Source organism: Pempheris klunzingeri, chromosome 8 (assembly GCF_042242105.1).
Source record: "Pempheris klunzingeri isolate RE-2024b chromosome 8, fPemKlu1.hap1, whole genome shotgun sequence".
NCBI lineage: Eukaryota > Metazoa > Chordata > Actinopteri > Acropomatiformes > Pempheridae > Pempheris > Pempheris klunzingeri.
The window spans coordinates 1999853-2018761 of record NC_092019.1 but is presented as its reverse complement, the minus strand read 5'-3'; the positions used below and the strand labels follow the sequence as shown (position 1 = coordinate 2018761).

Sequence of the window (18909 nt, the reverse complement as noted above, 5' to 3'; positions counted from 1 at the left end):
GTGATGGATGCAGCGTTGGAGTTGGAGCAGCACTTTCAGTGACTGTGAGGAAGTGAAGGTGAAAAAGTGTGTCCCCCACTGGCTGTAATTACCCATGACGGGGCAGACGTGGGCTAATTAATGCTTTCTGCTCTCTCCACAGTGTGAAGCTGGTGTGTCCGCTGATGTAAACAGTGGGCCACGGAGGTCGGAGCTGGTAATTGCAGCTCTCTGCGCTGACAGCGACAGCTTAAGGCAGAGGGGATGAGGCTTTAATTAAGGCCTAACGAGTCACCTGCCATGTTATGGTGAACGACCGCGTGCTCGCCGGCCGTGTGACCGTCTGGAAACTTAAATCTGACATGAGGCAGTTTAGATTTGTAAACCCCGCTGGATTTAGCTCCTCTGCATCACTACCTGTCATGTGTTTGTCGTTTAGCATCGTTATTACTTTGCTTCAGTCACAGAAAAAAGACAATTTCTGTTTGGAAACACTAACTAGTTCAGCACAGCGTCGGGGCCGGGCCCCTCCAAAGGGCCACAAGGTAAATCTGAGATGATTAATGGCTTCTGATTCTTTTTCTACCTTAACCCTTTCATGCACAGAGGTCACTACAGTGAAGCTGCTGCATCATCTCATCCACTGACTGCTGCACAGTGGAGCCAAGATGGCCGACAGACAGCCAGAAACACCACGTTTCTCATTTGTTTCTGTTCAAACCTTCTAGAAAAAGAAACCCTGCAGGTAAGAAACATATGGGATTGTTATGATTGCTAAATTTTCCAAGTATTGATTTTATATTGGGAGGAAATTATGATTAATCACATGTCCACTGAATTGTACATCATGCATCAGAAGCTAGATTTCAACTACTGGACATGTAAATATATCTTTATAAAATTTGGGTAGAAAGAAAAAAAGTTCAAATCTTGTTTTTTCAGCCTCAAGATGAATAAAAACACTGAGGTTATCATAGTTCATGCATGAAAGGGTTAAAACAACAGGTTCGAAATCATGCTTCGGTGCCTCTTTCACTATGTGACTCGGGTTGAGCGGGTCCAGTCTCCCTGGAGAGCTTCGTAAAGCTTTGCATGACTGTCTGTGGGTCTTTAGCTGTTCGTGAGAAGAAGCTGGCTCCATTTTCTTCTCTCGGCACCATGGAAGAGGCGATGAGACGGAAGAGGACATCGCCAGAAGAAGTTAAGAGGATGAAACGAGCAGCGTAATTTGTATTTTTACGACAAAACTGTGGCAAGAAGAACCAAGTCGCAGAGAATACCAAGTCTTCCATAAGGATGCTTTAAGGAGAAACTGCCTTTTTGTTCCGGCTACACGAAGACGTCGAGGGCGAGAGCTTTTTAACAGCAGCAGCAGCAGCAGCCAAGTTTTGTTTTTAACATTAAATCATGGAAACCTTGAACTAGCAGAACCTCCGAACTAATAGCTGAAAACAAGCAGAAAGCTTTTAATGTAAAATCTTAATTTGCCCAGCTGTCAGATAAATGCAGTGGAGTGGAAGTAAGAAGAGGAATGAGATCAAAAAGTACAAGTTGTACTGTTCTTTAGTAAATAGACTGAGTTTCCACCACTGCTTTTGTCGGATAAAAGAGAAGATGGATCACAAACAGGAAGAATATGTTACTCAAACTTTATTTAAAGCCACTGGTGTCGTTTTACCCAACAGATGAGATTCGTGGCCGTGTTTCATTTCAGGCTTTCCGCCAGCGAGTGGTCCTTCAGCCCGTCTGGCTCCAGTTTGCTTCTATAACGGCCACAGAAGATTAGATTTATCCGTGAAACACAAAGCGACGCAGTGCCGGTGAAACACAGACAGTAATAGCAGTATTTGTGCAGCGGGAAACATCTCAGTCGAGTCATTTCGGAGATAAAAGGCTCTTGATTTGATGCCGCCCGCCTTCCTGCATGAACATCTTTCATCTCATGATCTGCTGAGATTATGTTCTTTCCACTGACTGGTGCCCCCTGCAACCCCCCCTCCCTCCTGACTCCATAAAAACACAGAGTTTAGGGCCAAAATGATTTCACAGCTCTGGTGTCGGTGATATTTACTTCTGTCGCCTCCATGGTTCTGCATCAGGAGGAGGAGGGAAGAGGAATCCCAGCAAAACAAATAATCAGAAGATTACTGAGACTGTTTGTCAGAGGACCCGTGCCATCGGAGCGCCTCTGTTTGGTGAAATATGGCCAATAATTAGTGGAGAATATTTTAGAATTATTAAAGCTGAAGCCCAACAACAGCAGAAGACCCAAACTCAATGATACAAAACAATTTAAAAGGACAATTTCAGCCTGTTTTCCCCCAAAGGCTGTATCCACATTGACTAAACCACATCACCTGGAGGTCAAACTGTTGGTAATAACACCAGATACTTGACTAACTGAGTGCTAAAACCACCTGAAGGTCTTCAGATGTCTTCTACCTGTGCAGTTCAGTGCTGGGAACAAGTAGGAGATCAATACTGAAGCAGGACGTTGGTCTGTAAACTATGACGGGTGTTTGGGTCATGATTTTACCGCTCAACCATCTTTTTTATGGTTATTGTGCATAGAAATGGTGAAGACCCAAGTCTCAATTGAGCGGAATTACCCTTTAATCTAGGGCTGGGCGATAAAACAAGCTCAAAACGGGGTCGTGATTAAATTTAAGTTGATGATGATAAACGTTTTGTACTCTTAATTGTTCGGCTCAGAGTAGAGGAGAACTAGCCCACTAGCTGCTAGGCTAACTTATGCAATGCAAAATGCCATAGGCTTAAGCTAACAACATTAGCATGTTGCACATGTTGTGGACAGATCCAACAGCCCTTCAGACACACAGCTGAGATGAACACCAGAAAATAAACTCAGGATCCTCTTCAAACTGGCAGCGCTGTTAATTATTTATCAATTGTACATCCTGATGAAAAAATACTTTCTTCATTTATATTCTGTGATATTTTTTTGCCACATCACCAGCCCTGCTTCAAGCCTGCATAAAACATCTGGTCATCAAGTCGAACATTCAAATTAAAATATTAAATACTAGAATTGTGGAGGCGAGGCACGTCTCCGGGGCGCTCCTTCGGCTCCGACGGAGAGTCTCACATATGTGAATATTTCAAGAAGCGGAGCTGGTGTGAGGGCCGGAGATTAAAGGAGGAGCAGTCGGCTTGTCTCCGGTGCATTGTGTGGTTTTATTTTATTAAAAAGGAGGTTCAAAACAAGTCTGGACGTCTCTCTAGACCTGCTGGACTGGGGGTTCTTGAGGCCGACCCAGAGGCAGCAGGTGACGGAGAGGTGGTGGAGGTGGAGGCGGTTTAAGGACTGTGTCAGTAGGTCTTCTTCCATGAGCGGAGGTACAGCTGAAAAGGTAGGATGGGGTTTCTGTTCTGCAGACTGGGGTGGAAAACATCGAAATCTGCCCTCCTCACTCTCTGCAGGTAGTCCTCCAACACCACCTGCAGCACAGGACACCACAGAGGAAGAGTGGGGGGTTAGTTTCCGTCAGGTGTGGTGCTGTCACATCCTCAGACTGGACGACCTGCAGTCGTGTTCACGTCAGTCGAAATCTAAGCTGATTGTTTGGTCTGTTAAAACATTAGAAAACTGAAAAATGAGCATCACAATATCCAAGAGTTTGTCTTCCAGTCTTCCAAACCTCCAAACTATTCTATTTATTATAATACAAAACCAGGAACAGCACATTTTCACATTGGGGAACTTGTTTCTTGTTCAGGCTTTGGACTCTTCTGAGCCGTCTGTGCAGCTCGTTCTCACTTTCTGACATTTTTCTGGTGATGTTTGTGCCGCTGTCGCTCACAGACACGTAGCCGGACGGCTAGCGAGTCAAGCAGGAAGAAGCATGGCAGCGTTACAGAGAGCTCTTCCCGCCCCCCCCCCCGGCCGTCGCTTGTTCGATCTGTGGCCCTCTGGCGGGCGTTACCGATCAATGAAATCACACACACACACACACACGTAGACTCAGAGAGATTCCTGCCGCCATCTGTGCTCCTAACGACTGCTAACTCTGATATGCTGCCATTCCTGCACTTCTACCTGTCGTCGTTTGCTGGACTTACAGTGACAATAAAGACATTGATATTGTCTCAGTGGCTTCACAACGAAACAACAAAAATCCCAGAAAAGCATTTTATAAAAAGAGACATTCGCTAAACGGCCAACGGAGCACAAACCAGGTCCATTATTTCTCTTCGTGTTAGTCACACACATGCAGATGTGCTGAATCCTCAGTGCAGGACAGAACTAAGAGTGAAAATAACAAGCACCTGTGCGTGGGGGATCACCTGACAGGTCATGTGACTACAAAAAAAAAGGTGAATCAGACAGTTTTAGAGATTAAATAAAACAGAGCACCTCGTAAATACAGCAAATACGTACAAAGAAAAAGAAGAAGAGGAAGGACTCAAACTCAAACCTACATCTTTACAAGGTGCATTTTGTAGTCACATGACCGGTCAGGTGACCCCTCTGTTCAGGTGTTTGCAGAATCTAATTTCTAATCTACAAGAATCGTGCAGGTTTCAGCTCGTGAGATCAGATTTCTTCTCACAGGTCCAAATAAAGACTCGTGTGCTGAAGTTAAAGATCAGCGGAGGCCAGTCGGTGCTTCCTGCCGAGTCACATGACGCTCACCCAAACCTGCGAGTCCTCGGGATTAAATTTTCAGCGTGTTGAGGAAGCACGAGCGGCTCTGCCGGCTTTCTGTCTCACGTGGACGAGCACACTGAGCTGGAAGAGAACAGCACACACACACACACACACACACACACACACACACACACCAACATGCTCACATATGTGATAATGGTGAGTCTACATTCAGGAGGGCGGCGTGGCGACGGCTGTGTGCACACAGTTTGCTGTATTTATAGCAGAGTGTCACGTTTGGGGACTTGTGGCCTCGGCAGGAAAAACATCTACTGAGCTGCTCGCAGCACAAAAAGGTCCCACAGAGCTTCAGAGCCACACTGAAGGAAAAATAATCAGCGATTTCAAGAATAAAAAGTCATAATCTAATGAGAATAAGTCATTTTAATTCTCTATTATGAAGCTTTTTTTATGCACCATTGAAAAATGCGTCTTTGATTGAAAAATTGATGTGTGCAACTCAAAAACTTGCTGTTTACTCTCCAGATTATAAGAATATTGGTTATTAGAGATCACATTAGTGTCGAGCAGAAGCAGGATTCCCTTCACTACTGCTGTCCTTAAACATTTATCCACTAGAGTTTGAAGAACAGTCAAATGTAGTCACGCTAACATTTAGTTTATTTATTGGGATATCAGAGCAGCTTTTCTTCTGGGGAGACACTTTTTAAATTAACAGCTTCTCTATAAACTGTGAGAAGAGTGGATTTGTGTTTAAATGCATTTCTGCTTCACCAGATATTATCAAGGAATTTAGAAGACGTACGTACACAAACTAGAAGCGCTAAAGTTATTTTATCATCTCTCGTCAGCAACGTTATGCACGTTATAGACTGTTAAAGGGCAACACTGGTTTGTTTGTGTTATTGTGCGTCACACAAATATTCTGTTGGATCTTTGTAAGATCTTTGAATTAAAATCAGAAACAGTCATTATGTCCACCAGACTCCATTGACAAAAACAGCAATTTTGCCTCGCTGAACACAGGACTTTCTGCTCTACTGCTGCCTTGAATGGTTAGTTTGTTTGTGTTATAGTGTGTTACACGAATATTATATTGGACCCAAACCAACCTTTTAAAGCACCAAAATCACACAATAACACAAACAAACGTACTGATTGAAGCAGCAGCAGAGCAGCAGCTCCTGTGTTCTGTGAGGTAAAATCAGTGTTTTTATGAATGTAGTCTGGTGTGTGTGCAGAGAGCAATATAACAGCTGTTTGTGGTTCAACCAAAAGGTCTCTCTCTGTAGGGATCCTTTCCATAAAGCTGTCTGAATTATAAACTGCTTAATCCCAGAACGGCGCAAAGATGCTTCTGTTTTCTCCAAAAATGAGTTTTGAGATATTTTAAGTGACGGATGGATGAACTGATCCTGGAGGGAAATCTAGACGTAGACACTAATACTCATGCTCTAATTTTAAAAAGGATTCCTCCTCTAAGCAGAATACCATCACTGTTTTTAACGATTGCCTTCAACTTACATCATGACCGCGGAGCATTTCCACTGTCAGCAGCACTAAACACCGACTGCTAGAAAACAGGCCGGACGTGCATTAATTCTCAGTTAACATCCAGTCTGCAAATATATTTTTAAAACTTTAGAGGGAGAACCAGTGACTCATCCACATTATGCTTCAGTATGTGTGTGGACAACATAATTAAATTAAATAAAACGTGCAGGTTCTGATTAAACTCAGTGGACATCTGATTAGAGTTTGGGTGAAAATGGATGTGGGACTTCTGGGGTGCACCTTTTTCCTTGTGGATGCCACACGCCATTAAAAACACACCAGAAGAAGAAGAGGAGGATGATGATGATGATGAGGCAACGCTGGATGTTCTGAACCCTCCGGCTGTCCATGAAAGGACGGAGGCTCTTACACAAGTGTGCGAGATAAGTTGTGTTTTTTTTCCTGATCTACTTGCGCCTTTCGTCAGACTTCACGCTCCTCTCCCATAGACGGCGTCAGAAGTGTTGGTAGCTTCCTGGTCTGCACGGTGAAGCCGATGCTGAAGAGCCTGTCTGAAGAAGTCCGATTGGATGGAAGTCAATGAGGAAAACTTCTCTCCTGATTTATCAGCTCAGTGAACATTTTCCTGCTGAGTTTCTGCTCTCAGTTATTGTTCATTTAGTAAATCATTGGTCCCATTTAGAGGAAAAATAGACCAGGAAGCTACTTTGTGATGATGCCTAAACCTAACCAATCAGAGGGGGTACAATAAAAAAACAAATAAATAAAAATAACGCATTTTTAGTCCCAGAAAACCAAGATGGCGACGGCCAAAATGCTTGAAAAATGGCAGTTGGGTGATAATTTCTGGGTCTCATTCACAGCACAGCCACGCTGGTGTTTTCCCTGAAATGTTCCCTGTAGGTCAAGAGATTTCCCCCAATATTGATCCCCTCCCATGCGAGGAAGTGCTCCCGAACGTTTCAGGGACAGCCTGCATGTGTGGAAGGAGCCTTGAAGCGACTTACCTCGATGGAGGCTTGTGCAATGAAAGGAGGCCCCCCCTCCATTTGAATAATCGGACGAGCATTCTTAGCTCCTACATGTTGCCGAGATGTGCGTGAAGCCATTCACGAGTGCTTCACTGAACGTCTGAGTCATCGCTCATTCCTAAATTTGATTATCACAGAGGAATGTCGGCCCTTGTTCGTCTCCCAGCGTGTTGAGACTTACGGTCTGCAGGAAGGCCGGCGTGGCAGCTGCTGGTACGCTGGAGCTAAACGATCGCGCCTGAAAGAGAGAGAGCACAACAAGACGGAAATCAAACCAGCGGGAAGAGAAACTGTGGGATGGAGCAGAACAATCCTCAGTGACGGGAGCAGGAGGTTTTTGGGTTGTTTTTCTAGAGGATGTGTGCTGTCCTCTCCCGCTCACTCACAGACATCTGATTTACATATTCAGACATTATAAATAATAAAATATGGAAATTCACTTCACTGCAGAATAATTCCTGATTATTTTAAACACTAAACATCAAAAACAGACGCCTCTGGGGACGATTAAGTCAAACAGACGATCAATTCATCATTTTGAGTCTTTTTTTTTAAGAGAAAACCTCCAAATTCTCTGATTCCAGCTTCTTAAATGTGAATATTTTCTGGCTTACTTGCTCCTCAGTGACGGTAAAATTCATATCTTTGGGTTGTGCACATTCATAGACGTCACCTAGAATCAGCTGATCAACATTATGTACCATTTTCTGACACTTCATGAATCAAACAACAAACGAAGCCCCACTATGAGTCTCTGGTTCTTATTTCAGCACCGTCATCCCACCACAACGTCGTTTGGAGACGCTCAGCTCTGCCTGAGCTCTCACTAAGTCAGGATCAAGGGTTAAATCAGTGAACGCTGAACGCTCATATTGTCGATAAGCTTCTGGGCAGTTCATCGTTTGCTCTGGATGCTGCTCATGTGGATAAACGGTCAGACGGAGAGAAAAGCTATTCGGCCTTGTGGAGGCGTCGTCTGGGTCTCCTGCTCCTGCTGGGACCCTTTTTGTGTCTGAGGGAAGTTTTTTATTTTTACAGCTCCACCCACGCTTCAACTTTATCCCCCCCCCCTGCTGAAGACTTGGTGTTGCACCTGGTTGGGTGACATTTTGTAGGTGCAGGAGCTCTGAACACATTTTCCAGTATAATGGAAGATATAATAAGATCGTCAGCTCGAGAATTCATCAACAGTCAAGTAGAAATCTTTGAAAATCTGCAGGGGAGTCCAGCGGCTGGTCGCAGCGACGCCAAGAGAAGGATAAATCGAAGTGGCTCTCTGTGAATGGACCTGTGTCGGTAGTTTATATTTATATGTGTTTATATTTTATTCTATCCTCTTCTTTTTTTACTCTTTGGCATTCAGTGTGGATGGCAAAGTAAGATTTTCATTGTACAGCAGAAACCTGTTTCTGCACTGTACACATGATAAGATAAGATATTTATTTATTGATCCCTCAGTGGGGAAACTTTGCTGTTACAGCAGCTCAAAGGGACAGACAAAAAATAAATAAATAAAAGCACACAGTTAAGAATTAGAAAAATTAAATAGCAGAATATAATATAATATATACAGTGGTAAAGACCTATGTACACAAAAAAATGTAATTACAGAGACAGAGATGATAATAAACGCTTTGAATCTTTGAATCTTTGAATCTTGAATCTTGAATCTAATCTTGGGGATGAGATAAGTTTAATTAACAGCTTTTCAGATCACGGTTTTGTCAGTTAATCCTAATAAAAGCGACCAAACGAGGAGACGAGATCAAACAATAAAGAGGTTTTGGAAGCATTTCCACCTTTAAGAGAAACATTTAATTTAATAGCAGCAGACCGCTGAAGGAATGAAGTAACATTGTTTTCTTTTTTCTCATTTAATTTTCCATTTGTGTTTGCTGGTGCTGCCGACATTATCGTCAGTGGGGATTTAAATGTTTTCAAACACACGAGGCATTAGTTGTTCTAATAACGGGCTTCTCTTCTGCACAAACCTCCTCTTTTGTTCTTCTAAGTTAATCAGAGCAGCACGTTCCTAATGGACTCGCAGTCGACCGAAGTAAACCGTCATTTCTTTCTGACATGTGCTTTAACAGTCGGGGATATTCCTCACTGGTAGAAACAAGGTTCTGTTTGGTTTATTTAGCTTTCAGCTTCATTCATGGAAATAAAGCCTCCAAAAGCGTTGAAGTGAATCTCCAAACCGATTCGTCCCAAACTCACAACACATCTCCAGGATGTTTCCGGTTTCCACACTGAGGGTGCAGATATTTGTGAGCTAAATAAATAAAAATTTTTATTCCCGCCGACCTTAAGTGGCTTAAGAGGTGTGGATGTGGATTCCACTCTAACAGAGAGCCGACAGCTCGTGATCGCACATTTAAAGAAACGTTTTCACGTCAACATTTTACTTTCCAGGTCAGTTTTCCAGAACTTCCCTGTGAACATTGAAGAGTGGGAACCCCCGAGAGATGAGAGACAATTTATTTTATTTCTTGGCTTTAAACGTAAAACTGCTCTTCGTGTTTTGCTTCCTTTGGATTAATGAAAGCAACGTTAAATGACACCAGAAGTCTGGGATCATTTTTGGAATCAGATAAAAGATCTAATTCTTAATTGTTGTTCTTTTGCCTGTATAATTTACATTGACGTGTTTATCCATCTCTTTTGTCCATGTGGCGTTTTGAAATTTTAAATAAAACCTTTAAAGACAAAAAAGAAAATGTTTCCTGCAGTTGGGAGCGGAAGAATCTTAAACTGTGCCTAAGAGGTGTTCGTAGCCATCGTGACCGACGCTTCGAAGCCTCATGTTTGGCATTTTAGCTGCAAAATCTTTTTTCCCCGCCTCTGATTGGTTAGGTTTAAACATGATGACCCCATCACATGTTAGTTTACCCCTCTTCCTGGTGTATCTTCCTCTAAATGGGACCATAATTTACTAAATGAACGTCCTGCTGTGCTGAAGAAGACTGTAAACTAGAGACTGAGAGCAGAAACTCATCAGGAAAACGTTCCCTGAGCTGATAAATCATTTCCTCATTGACTTCCATCCAATCAGACTTCAGTGGAGTCGCCCCCTGCTGGACGTTAGAGAGGACGCAGCTTTAAGGCTTCACTTTTGATAATAATAATATCTGGTGCTGCTCATGTGGGGATTCCTGAATCGTTGGGTTTCTCTCTGAATTAGAGTTTGGTCTGAGCTGCTCTTTATGGAAAGCGATAATAACGCTGCTATGAAATGGAGCTGTACAAATAAAGATTGATTGATTGATTGATTGACTGACTTCAGCTCTGACATCAGTCCCACCCAGCATCTTTGGGACCAGATCTGCTCCCTCAACATCAGTGCTAAACCCCATCAGTTCAGTTCATCAGAGGTCAAAGCGTCGCTCCTGAGCGCTGAGTTTGTTCTGCTGATCAGCAGGTTGTACATACGTGCTGTAGATGTACGTGAGCCTGACTGGCGATGTCGTACACGACGTCTCGGACGTTCTGGTCTCGGCTGCCGCGAATGAAGTCCTCCTGAGAAGCGCCGTGCTGCAGGAACACAGAGAGGAGAGCACTCGTGTTTTGGGTGGACGTGTCAATTCAACAACAAAGCCCGTCTCTCCGCTGCAGCTGCTGCATCCATCCTGACTCCACTTCACATGAGAGCCAGGGCTTCTCTTTAATCTGCTGAAAGAGGAAGATCAAACTGCTTCGAGCCGTCCGCTGGTGCGACATCGTGCTGAGGGGTGCACCACCTCTGCACTGGCACCACACAGCGGGAGGAGGGGGGGGTAACATGTCGGCACTGGACTCTGGGCTTCTTTAACAGAATCTGATTCAAATGATCCTTAATTAAATGTAGTAACCTGTAAGATCAATCCACACCAGACTAGAACACATCAAAAAGTGTTTTTACGAGGATTTATTTTATTTATTTTTTAAACTGGGGCTCTGTTTTTACATATTTTAGGTCCAGTAGATCTTCTCAACCACACCTGACAGGCTCAGAGTGTTATTCTAAGTGTGTGACAGCATCATGGAAAGGATCCCTACAGAGAGAGACCTGGAAGATCCTTTTGGTTTAACCACAAACAGCACACACACCAGACTCCATTCACTAAAACAGGGATTTTAGAGAACAGGAGTTGGTGATTCACTACTGTCTCCATCAGTTACCAAAAAATGTAAAAGATTTGAGCCAATATTGAAGGAATATTGGCATTATCCTTTAAAGTTAACACAAGAGCCTCGTCTGTGATCCATATATGAACCAACTCACCTGACCGCCCACCTACACACTGACACCAGCCCATCTACTTATCCATCCACCCCCTCCCAGCCTGTCGACTGTCTCACTGGAGGACCAAACACAAAGACGACATGACAGCAACTCTCTTCTTTCACACGAGAAAAATAACGGGAGTGGTGCATCCGCTCTGATAGGTTAGCGGACAGATGTGTGTTTCCTTCGTCACTTTGCACCAAAAAAATCATCAGTTCAAGTGATTTTGTTTACAGTGATTTTGTCTGGTTGTCGGTGTGGTTTAGGATACTCCATCACCGTCATCTGTTTAAATGAGAGACAGGCTCTTCTTTTTGATAATAATATTCATAACTTTGTCAAAAAGGCACCTTTCATACACAGATTTGCAGCCCAAAGAGCATTTAATTAAAGGTAGAAGGCAAAAATCCAATAATTATTGCGCTCCCCCTGTGACTCTCCATCACGCACCATCAGTCACGTACCACAGAAAAATACACTCCATCTGTTGATTGTCCTGCATGACTGACTCCTGCTTGTTAATTAGCGATATGTAATCTCGCTTTCACCCTTTCACTGATGTGCAAGTTACTCCGAACGGGGAGCATCAGCTAAATGGTTCCTGTGTTGTTTGGGCACGTCCACGGCGCCCTCTTCAGGCAGCACGGAGGAGGTGATGTGAGGTGAGCGCGCTCAGGAGGCCCGGGGTCACAAACCGTCATCCTCCAGCTGAAGATCTTACGGGCAGAGGCTGCGTGCTTCATGCAGAGGCACAAATGCATCTGCACAGCACGCGCACACCCCCTCAGATCCTCCAGCAGCAGCACTGTGTGGTTCTCCGTGCGGGACAGATGGCCCACACAAAGGTTCAGGCATCATTTGTTCATCTGCAGCGTGTTTGCATCTCTTGCAGGAGGGTTTAGATCTCTGCTTCTCGCCATATGGTTGTTGTGTAACGATCCCTCGCTGGTTTGGCTGTCGGTTTGTGCCGGCTGACTGTTTCATTACGAGAATATCATACGGCATCACGTCAAAGCCGAGCCATGAGTCAGCCAGACGAGTGGAGGCATGTGTGGGAGCAAAATCCTGACTTTAGGCCATCTGAGGGGGTCCGAACATCTGGTAACTTCAATAGTTTGTCTTCATCGCCAGTGGTGCAACATGAGTTCAGATCCTAAATGTAACTTTGGTATTTGTATTTTTAAACCTGGTCTAAAATACACCAAAAGTGTTGGAACTGGTCCAGTAGATCACCTCAGCCAGCAGCCACCAAACGGGCTGCAATGGCTGCAACGTGATCCTTTGGGACAACTGCACCTGATCACAGTAGGTCCACTAAAAGAGCTTGTTTGATCCACTGACAGGCTCAGAGTGTTATTCTAAGTGTGTGACAGCATTATGGAAAGGATCCCTACAGAGAGAGACCTGGAAGATCCTTTTGGTTTAACCACAAACAGCACACACACCAGACTACATTCACTAAAACAGGGATTTAACACTCACAGAACACAGGAGCTGCTGCCTCCATCAGTTCGTTAGTTTGTGTTATTGTGTGACTTTGGTGCTTTAAACGGTTACTTTGGATCCAACACAGTTACTGTCGTACAAATACGACACCGTGAAAACACTTAACTGCAAGTTAAATGTACTTCTGATACAGCAAGTAAAAGTATTCATGTTGCAGTGTTTAATATCTTTGCTGCATTAATGTTATATTTTACTGACGCATCTTTATGGTCGAGCTCATTTTAACTCCTTAATATCCTGTTGGGTATTTCCCGGCTTGAAACTGTTTATTTAAGCTTCAGGAGGAGGATTCATCCTTGAGACATGAAGCTGAATAAAGTACAAGGACCTTGAATTTGTACTTGCGTGCAGGAGTAAAAGTCCTGAGCTGCTTCTAGTTCTCACAGTGTGCCGATGTTTAGGCATCAGGTGTCTGTTCTTCAGAGCGCAGACCAAGAAAAGACTCTATGATAACCCTCTCTGTACTCTGAGGGTCAGTAAATTGAAGATCTGGGAGCGCGTGGACTCACCAGCATGCAGACGTCCATGGGCAGGTAGACTTTCCGACGGCTGCTGTGAAAAGGCGTCGCCCTCAGACACGTCACGATTCCCTGAGCTTTGCCGATGTGGCTCGCTGCGTGGTCCGCGTGGACGTCTTTGAACCCTGAAAACACACAGTTTGACTCACTGTCTGAGCTCTCCTGGTGCAAACACATCAGCAGGGGACTTTCCTCAGCTAGATTCCTAGAAATAGGCTTAACTTATATCTCTTTTATTCAATTCATCATGGATTTATTTAGAAATTCTTTTTTTTAAAATAGCGTATGCACTTGACACATGAATATATTGTGTGAATAATCTTCTTCGGCTCGATAAAACTTGTTTCTAAATGAAACTAAAAACACGTTTTGATCAGTTCTAACCACAGAAGATCAGATCCCGACCTCCGCCCTAAGCTGACTGACCCTTTTCTCCGTGATCGATCAGGAAGCACAGGAAGGTTCGACAGGTGTTTGAACACATGAGCCCAGTTTATATGATCAGTGCGGCTTCCTGCCTGCAGCAGCCTCACCTGTGCTTACCTAAACACTCCAGCAGCAGGTATATCAGAGAGGACTGTGTGTTCTCCGAGTACGCCTCCAGCTCCTGAAGGTTTCTGTACGCTCGGTCATCCAGATCCTTTTCCTGGAGAAACACACACACACACACACACACACCTGATCACTTTGGCTCCCTTTCACTGTAACTGTTTACACTCTTAAGTCACACTTGTTGGTTTACAGTGCAAGTTTTTGCTTTCTGCCCCTTTAAACCACACATGTCAAACTCAAAGCCCACAAACAGCACTCCCACCTCTCATACTACAAATCCCACAATGCACTGAACAGCAGGTATACCGATCAACGGATCAATGCATCATCAGCACCTTTATAGGGACACTTAAGATAGCCCCCCCCCCCAAAATGAATGGCTAAAAGAAAAGTAGAGACTTTCACAGCAGAGTTTTACCTGTCTGTGGATATCGGAGGTGAACCTGTGTGTCTTGTTTGTGGAGCTGATGTAGCCGTAATTAAAGAATATAAATATAAGACGACACTACAGCAGGATCAGTACAAAAAAGAAAAAAATTATTCAAAATGTTATTTATTTTATTGAGGAAAAGTTGTTGTTGCTGTTTACATTCATATTTCTGAATGACCGTGTTTTTTATTTTGGCCCCTTCTTTGATTGAGTTTGACCCCCCTGCTTTAAACCTTCTGTCCACTTCAAATGAGACGGTAGCTGCGTCTCAGTCGAGCTGTCGCGTCACTCAAACAAAACATTTTGAGATTATAATGCGTCACAGCGGCGTGACAAGGCTCTCCCAGCTGATCCTTCACAAGAGAGAGAGAGAGAACATGGCCGCTCTCTCAGCCTGAGATGCATCTCTGACAAACGTCTCCGGCTCCGTTTCTACCCCTGGTTATTAACTGCAGCTGTCGAGGCGGCGCTTCGTGACCAAAGGGTGCTGGGGAGAGTTTTCAGGGCCGAGAGGAGACGTCACACAGATGCAGAGCGAAGGCCGAGCTTCGGTTTGGCTGAGTTCATTGTGCAGCTGAGCAACACACACACACACACACACACACACACACACACACACACAGTGTTCATCATTCACACCACGGAGGGACCTTCATGCAACCTCAACATCAACACCACATACATTCCTTTTTATTTTTCAGAGCTCTTACTGCTCATCCAGCTCAGATGTGCTGCACATTCTAATCTTTAGACTCTATATTCATGTTTCTTGATCAATTCATTGTATTGTGCAAACTTAATAAACCTGATTCTGATTCCAGCAGCCATCTTTCGCTCCCGTCTGAATCACTTTCTTATCTCGCTCCCTCTCCTTCAGACGTGGGGCCTTTTACAGGGAACATCAGTGAAGTAACCTGAGTTAGACTCTCACAGAGCTACTGGAGGACGAGTTTCCTGTTTTCCTTTGAGGCCTGAAGCGGAACCATTAAAGAAATTCAGCAGAGAAGCAGCCCAGCAGGGAGAAAAGCTTCTTCTGCAGAGTGAATTTAATGCACAAACTAGAGTCTTACTCTCTCGGTTATGATCCTCAGCAGCCATCTCTTCGTCAGGTAGTGCTTCCTCACCGCCTGCAAAGCATCGTGCAGACCGTTAGTCAGCCGCAGTGCAGCAGGAGGTCAGTGAATGCTTCCTCTAACGTTTGCTGACAAGACAATAAAACACATTTTTTGGGCTGGATTTGAACTAATAAAACGTCCTAACAAGGTTTGTGTCAGTGTGATATTCACCCTCCACAGCTCGCCGCTCACTGGCTGGTTCGGAGGATCGTCTCTGTAGATTTCCTCTATGGCCGTCTTCCAGAACTGCATCCGCATCAAACCAATGGTCTTCTGGGAAACGGAGTCCTTCACCTTGTGGGGAAACAAATGTAGAAAGGCAGCAGGTTTAATGAGACAGAGACAGTACATGTGGTGACAAGACTGATACTAGCAAGAGCAGCAGTAAAGTAATCGTTCCCCGTCCAGCCAAGCTGGAGGAATACCTGCCTGTGCCAGCTCCACATTAAAGGCTCTCAGGGCCAAAGAGGAGCGTCGTGCCTCCTCCGGGAGGAGGAGGGAGGACATGAAGCCGTCATAGTCTCTGGACCTGAGGAGGAAGAGGAGGAGCAGTGAGAGGGAGGAGGAGGAGGACAGACTGGGGAGAAGCAGTTTTACTTCATATCATTACTTTACTACTTCTGTACAACATCATTTTATTAACTGTTATTAACAAAAGCTCTTAAAAACAAACTTTAGATTTGTTTTTATCTAATGAACAGGTTAACAAGTGTGATAAACTGCTTTTACACATTTTAAAAGCTGGAAACCCAATTTCATAAAGAGGATTTTAGGGATTTCATCAACTTGTGAACCAAAGTGTTGAATGTTGACTGGAAAACAAGGGTGCTAGACTCATTTAAAAGTTGAAACTACAACTTCTTGGTCGGATGGATTACGCCGAAATGATCACTGATCACAAAATACTTAAGAGACGATACAAATCTTCCAAAATATGAGTTTGGTGTGATGATTGTTTTGCGTTGTCTACATTTATAGCGGATATTTGAATGGAGTCTGGTGTGGAGTTGACTCTCTCTGCACAGGTTTTACCTCAAAATGAGTGGTTTATCCTTTATATATGAAAGCCGTATCTCTTAACATTTGCTGCTCTGTAACTGTGCAGGAAGTGGACTTTATCTAGCTTGTGTCAGACCCACCGGACCAGCTCCAGGCAGTACTTCTCGCTGCCTTGGGAGTCCGCCGTCGCGCCGGTCGCCGCCCGCACACTCTGTATCTCAGCCGCTCTTTGGAGACACACACCGCTGGGTGATATCTTCCTGCGAAGGGCGTGATAAAACGACATTTTACTGCTTATTAATCCATGTTTAGCACTGATGCTAGATGCCATGTTCCCCTTCAACTTTCGACCCAGCTCGTGTCACGTTAAAAACAGTCCCCCGGCAAACTTAAAGTTCCGCCTCAATTTGATTTTGATTGATTAAAAGATAATCCGATAAATTGTGAATCATCTAATAGCATAAAAGTGCTTAAAATGCCAAACTTAGATGATAAAAACTGTTAATTTGCCAGAAATTGAGTGAAAATGCCACAAAATGTTAGGCAGGTCAAGTTAGCATTGCTAGCTATACGAGTACCGGAAATTAGACGATGCTGTCACCAAAATAAGAGTGGAATATATTCAGCTCATGGGGGTGTTTGTTGGTGCAAAAATAAATTAAATGTAGTAAAATACCTGGCTGAAATACCAGAAAACAAAAAAGTGAACATATTTCAAACATTGAAGATGATTTTTTGTGCCAAATTATAACGTTAAGTCAAAAATACAAGTTTTAAAGTTGAAATTATGAGATGCTGTGTAAACGTCTGATAGGTTATGATCAAATATTATAGTATGATGAGTCAAAATGATCACATTAAGTTTGACTCATCTCATTTTAACGTTTTTAGTAAATTTATCCAAGTTTTTGACTCCCATGATGTCACTTTGAAAGTCGAAATTTGAAATATCACAAAATGTTTTTAGTATTTCAATTTCATAATTAAAGCTGCAAGCAGCGTTGGAGGGCCCTCGCACGTCCGCGCTCGTCAGGGCGTGCGGCGGCTCCGTCCCGCCGCCGGACTCCGACCCTTCCACGCGGCTCAGAACGTGCATGTAGTTTGGACAGCGCGTGAAGGACTTGCACGTCACTTCCCGCGTCCCCCATGTTGCGCTAGAAAACGGCTGCTAATGACGTCCTGTATTCCAGTATATTAAGTGTTGACTTCACTGTGAAGGTCTTGAGGCTTTTCAGACAAAACATGAAAAGTGTGAAACACACTGGAGAATCTACAGTGAACTTAGAAGAACTTTCGGTGCCATGGCGGGACACTGAACTTTGACAACTCGCCACGGGTAAATCGTAAAAGATTATATAAAGCTTTTGATAACTTTTCATCTTGAATAGTGTTTTCACCAGCTGACTGAGTTTGAAGTCGATCGCTTTGACCCCCTCGGACTAGTTCGCTCATTTACGACCCCTATAAATGGCTGAAATTTTGACACTTAATTCAAAATGGCCGACTTCCTGTTGGGTTTAGGTCAACGCTCCAAGAGGCTTTTTTGTAGGTCCTATCGTCCAGCATAAGTATACCGAATTTGGTACATGTAGGTAAAACGTACACCGGGGGCTAGTTTGTCAAAGTTTTGTAGGGGGCGCCGTAGAGCCATTTTGGCCCATCCAAATCTGTTAACCCAATAAGATTATTCATTGTAGGCCTCCTGACGTGTATGCCAAATTTCGTGAGTGTGCACGCATGTGTTAGCTCGGAAATTAAAGTCGTTTTTCATGGCGAACGAGGGGTCGCCACGGCGACAGCGTTTGGCGAAACCTCAAGCCCTTCATACCTTTGCATCAACCACATCTTGAGAATGTTTGGCTCAAATTTGAGGTGTCTGTGGATAACCTGCTGAGAGAGAGACGTCCGAGAAAGAAGACATGTACCTCCTCCCGCCAGTAGGTGGCGCTATGACCATGGTTCAAAATGGCCATGTACATGTCTTCAGAGCCGGACAGTCATCAAACTGTATGAATTTGGTGAAGATAGGACCTTGTACAGTGGAGTTACAGCAGTTTTAATTTTGATGGCGAAAAAAAATTTTCAATCGACAGTGTCTGCGTCGCCACGGCAACAGCTTTTGACACAGAGTCACGGCGTTCGCTCCAGACCAACATCAACATCTTGAGGCTTTCCTGACCAAATTTGAAGTGGATCCGATCAACTGGCTGGTCTTGAGCCATCATAGCGTAAAATATAAAGTTTCCTGTCACCACTAGGTGGCGCTGTGACTTAGAATGAATATTGACATGTAGACTTGTTCGGGGCGGGAGTCTCATCAGAAATCTGAAGTTTGGTGCATATTTGATCACGTACAGTCAAGTTATT

At 44.0% G+C, this 18909-nt stretch overlaps 1 protein-coding gene across 1 annotated transcript; it reads right to left on the bottom strand.

Annotated features, from left to right (window-relative positions):
* Window positions 1-3165: 3165 nt before the first annotated feature.
* ndufaf6 (NADH:ubiquinone oxidoreductase complex assembly factor 6) lies at window positions 3166-16889 on the bottom strand. The gene is made up of 9 exons (XM_070835690.1): window positions 16683-16889; window positions 15973-16072; window positions 15715-15837; window positions 15499-15555; window positions 13990-14092; window positions 13438-13571; window positions 10588-10689; window positions 7337-7393; window positions 3166-3438 (listed from the first exon to the last, which is right to left on the bottom strand). The coding sequence occupies exons 1-9, from the start codon at window positions 16871-16873 to the stop codon at window positions 3310-3312; spliced, it is 996 nt and encodes a 331-aa protein (XP_070691791.1). The 5' UTR covers window positions 16874-16889; the 3' UTR covers window positions 3166-3309.
* Window positions 16890-18909: the final 2020 nt, after the last annotated feature.

What these genes read in the sequence shown, in the direction of transcription:
- ndufaf6 (XM_070835690.1), bottom strand. Translation starts at nt 16,873, where the DNA reads ATGGCATCTAGCATCAGTGCTAAACATGGATTAATAAGCAGTAAAATG. An exon ending in TGAGGATCATAACCGAGAGA is followed by an intron (nt 14,093 to 15,498) that starts GTAAGACTCTAG and finishes GTGTTTCTCCAG; the next exon opens with GAAAAGGATCTGGATGACCG. An exon ending in CTCACGTACATCTACAGCAC is followed by an intron (nt 7,394 to 10,587) that starts GTATGTACAACC and finishes TCTCTCTTTCAG; the next exon opens with GCGCGATCGTTTAGCTCCAG.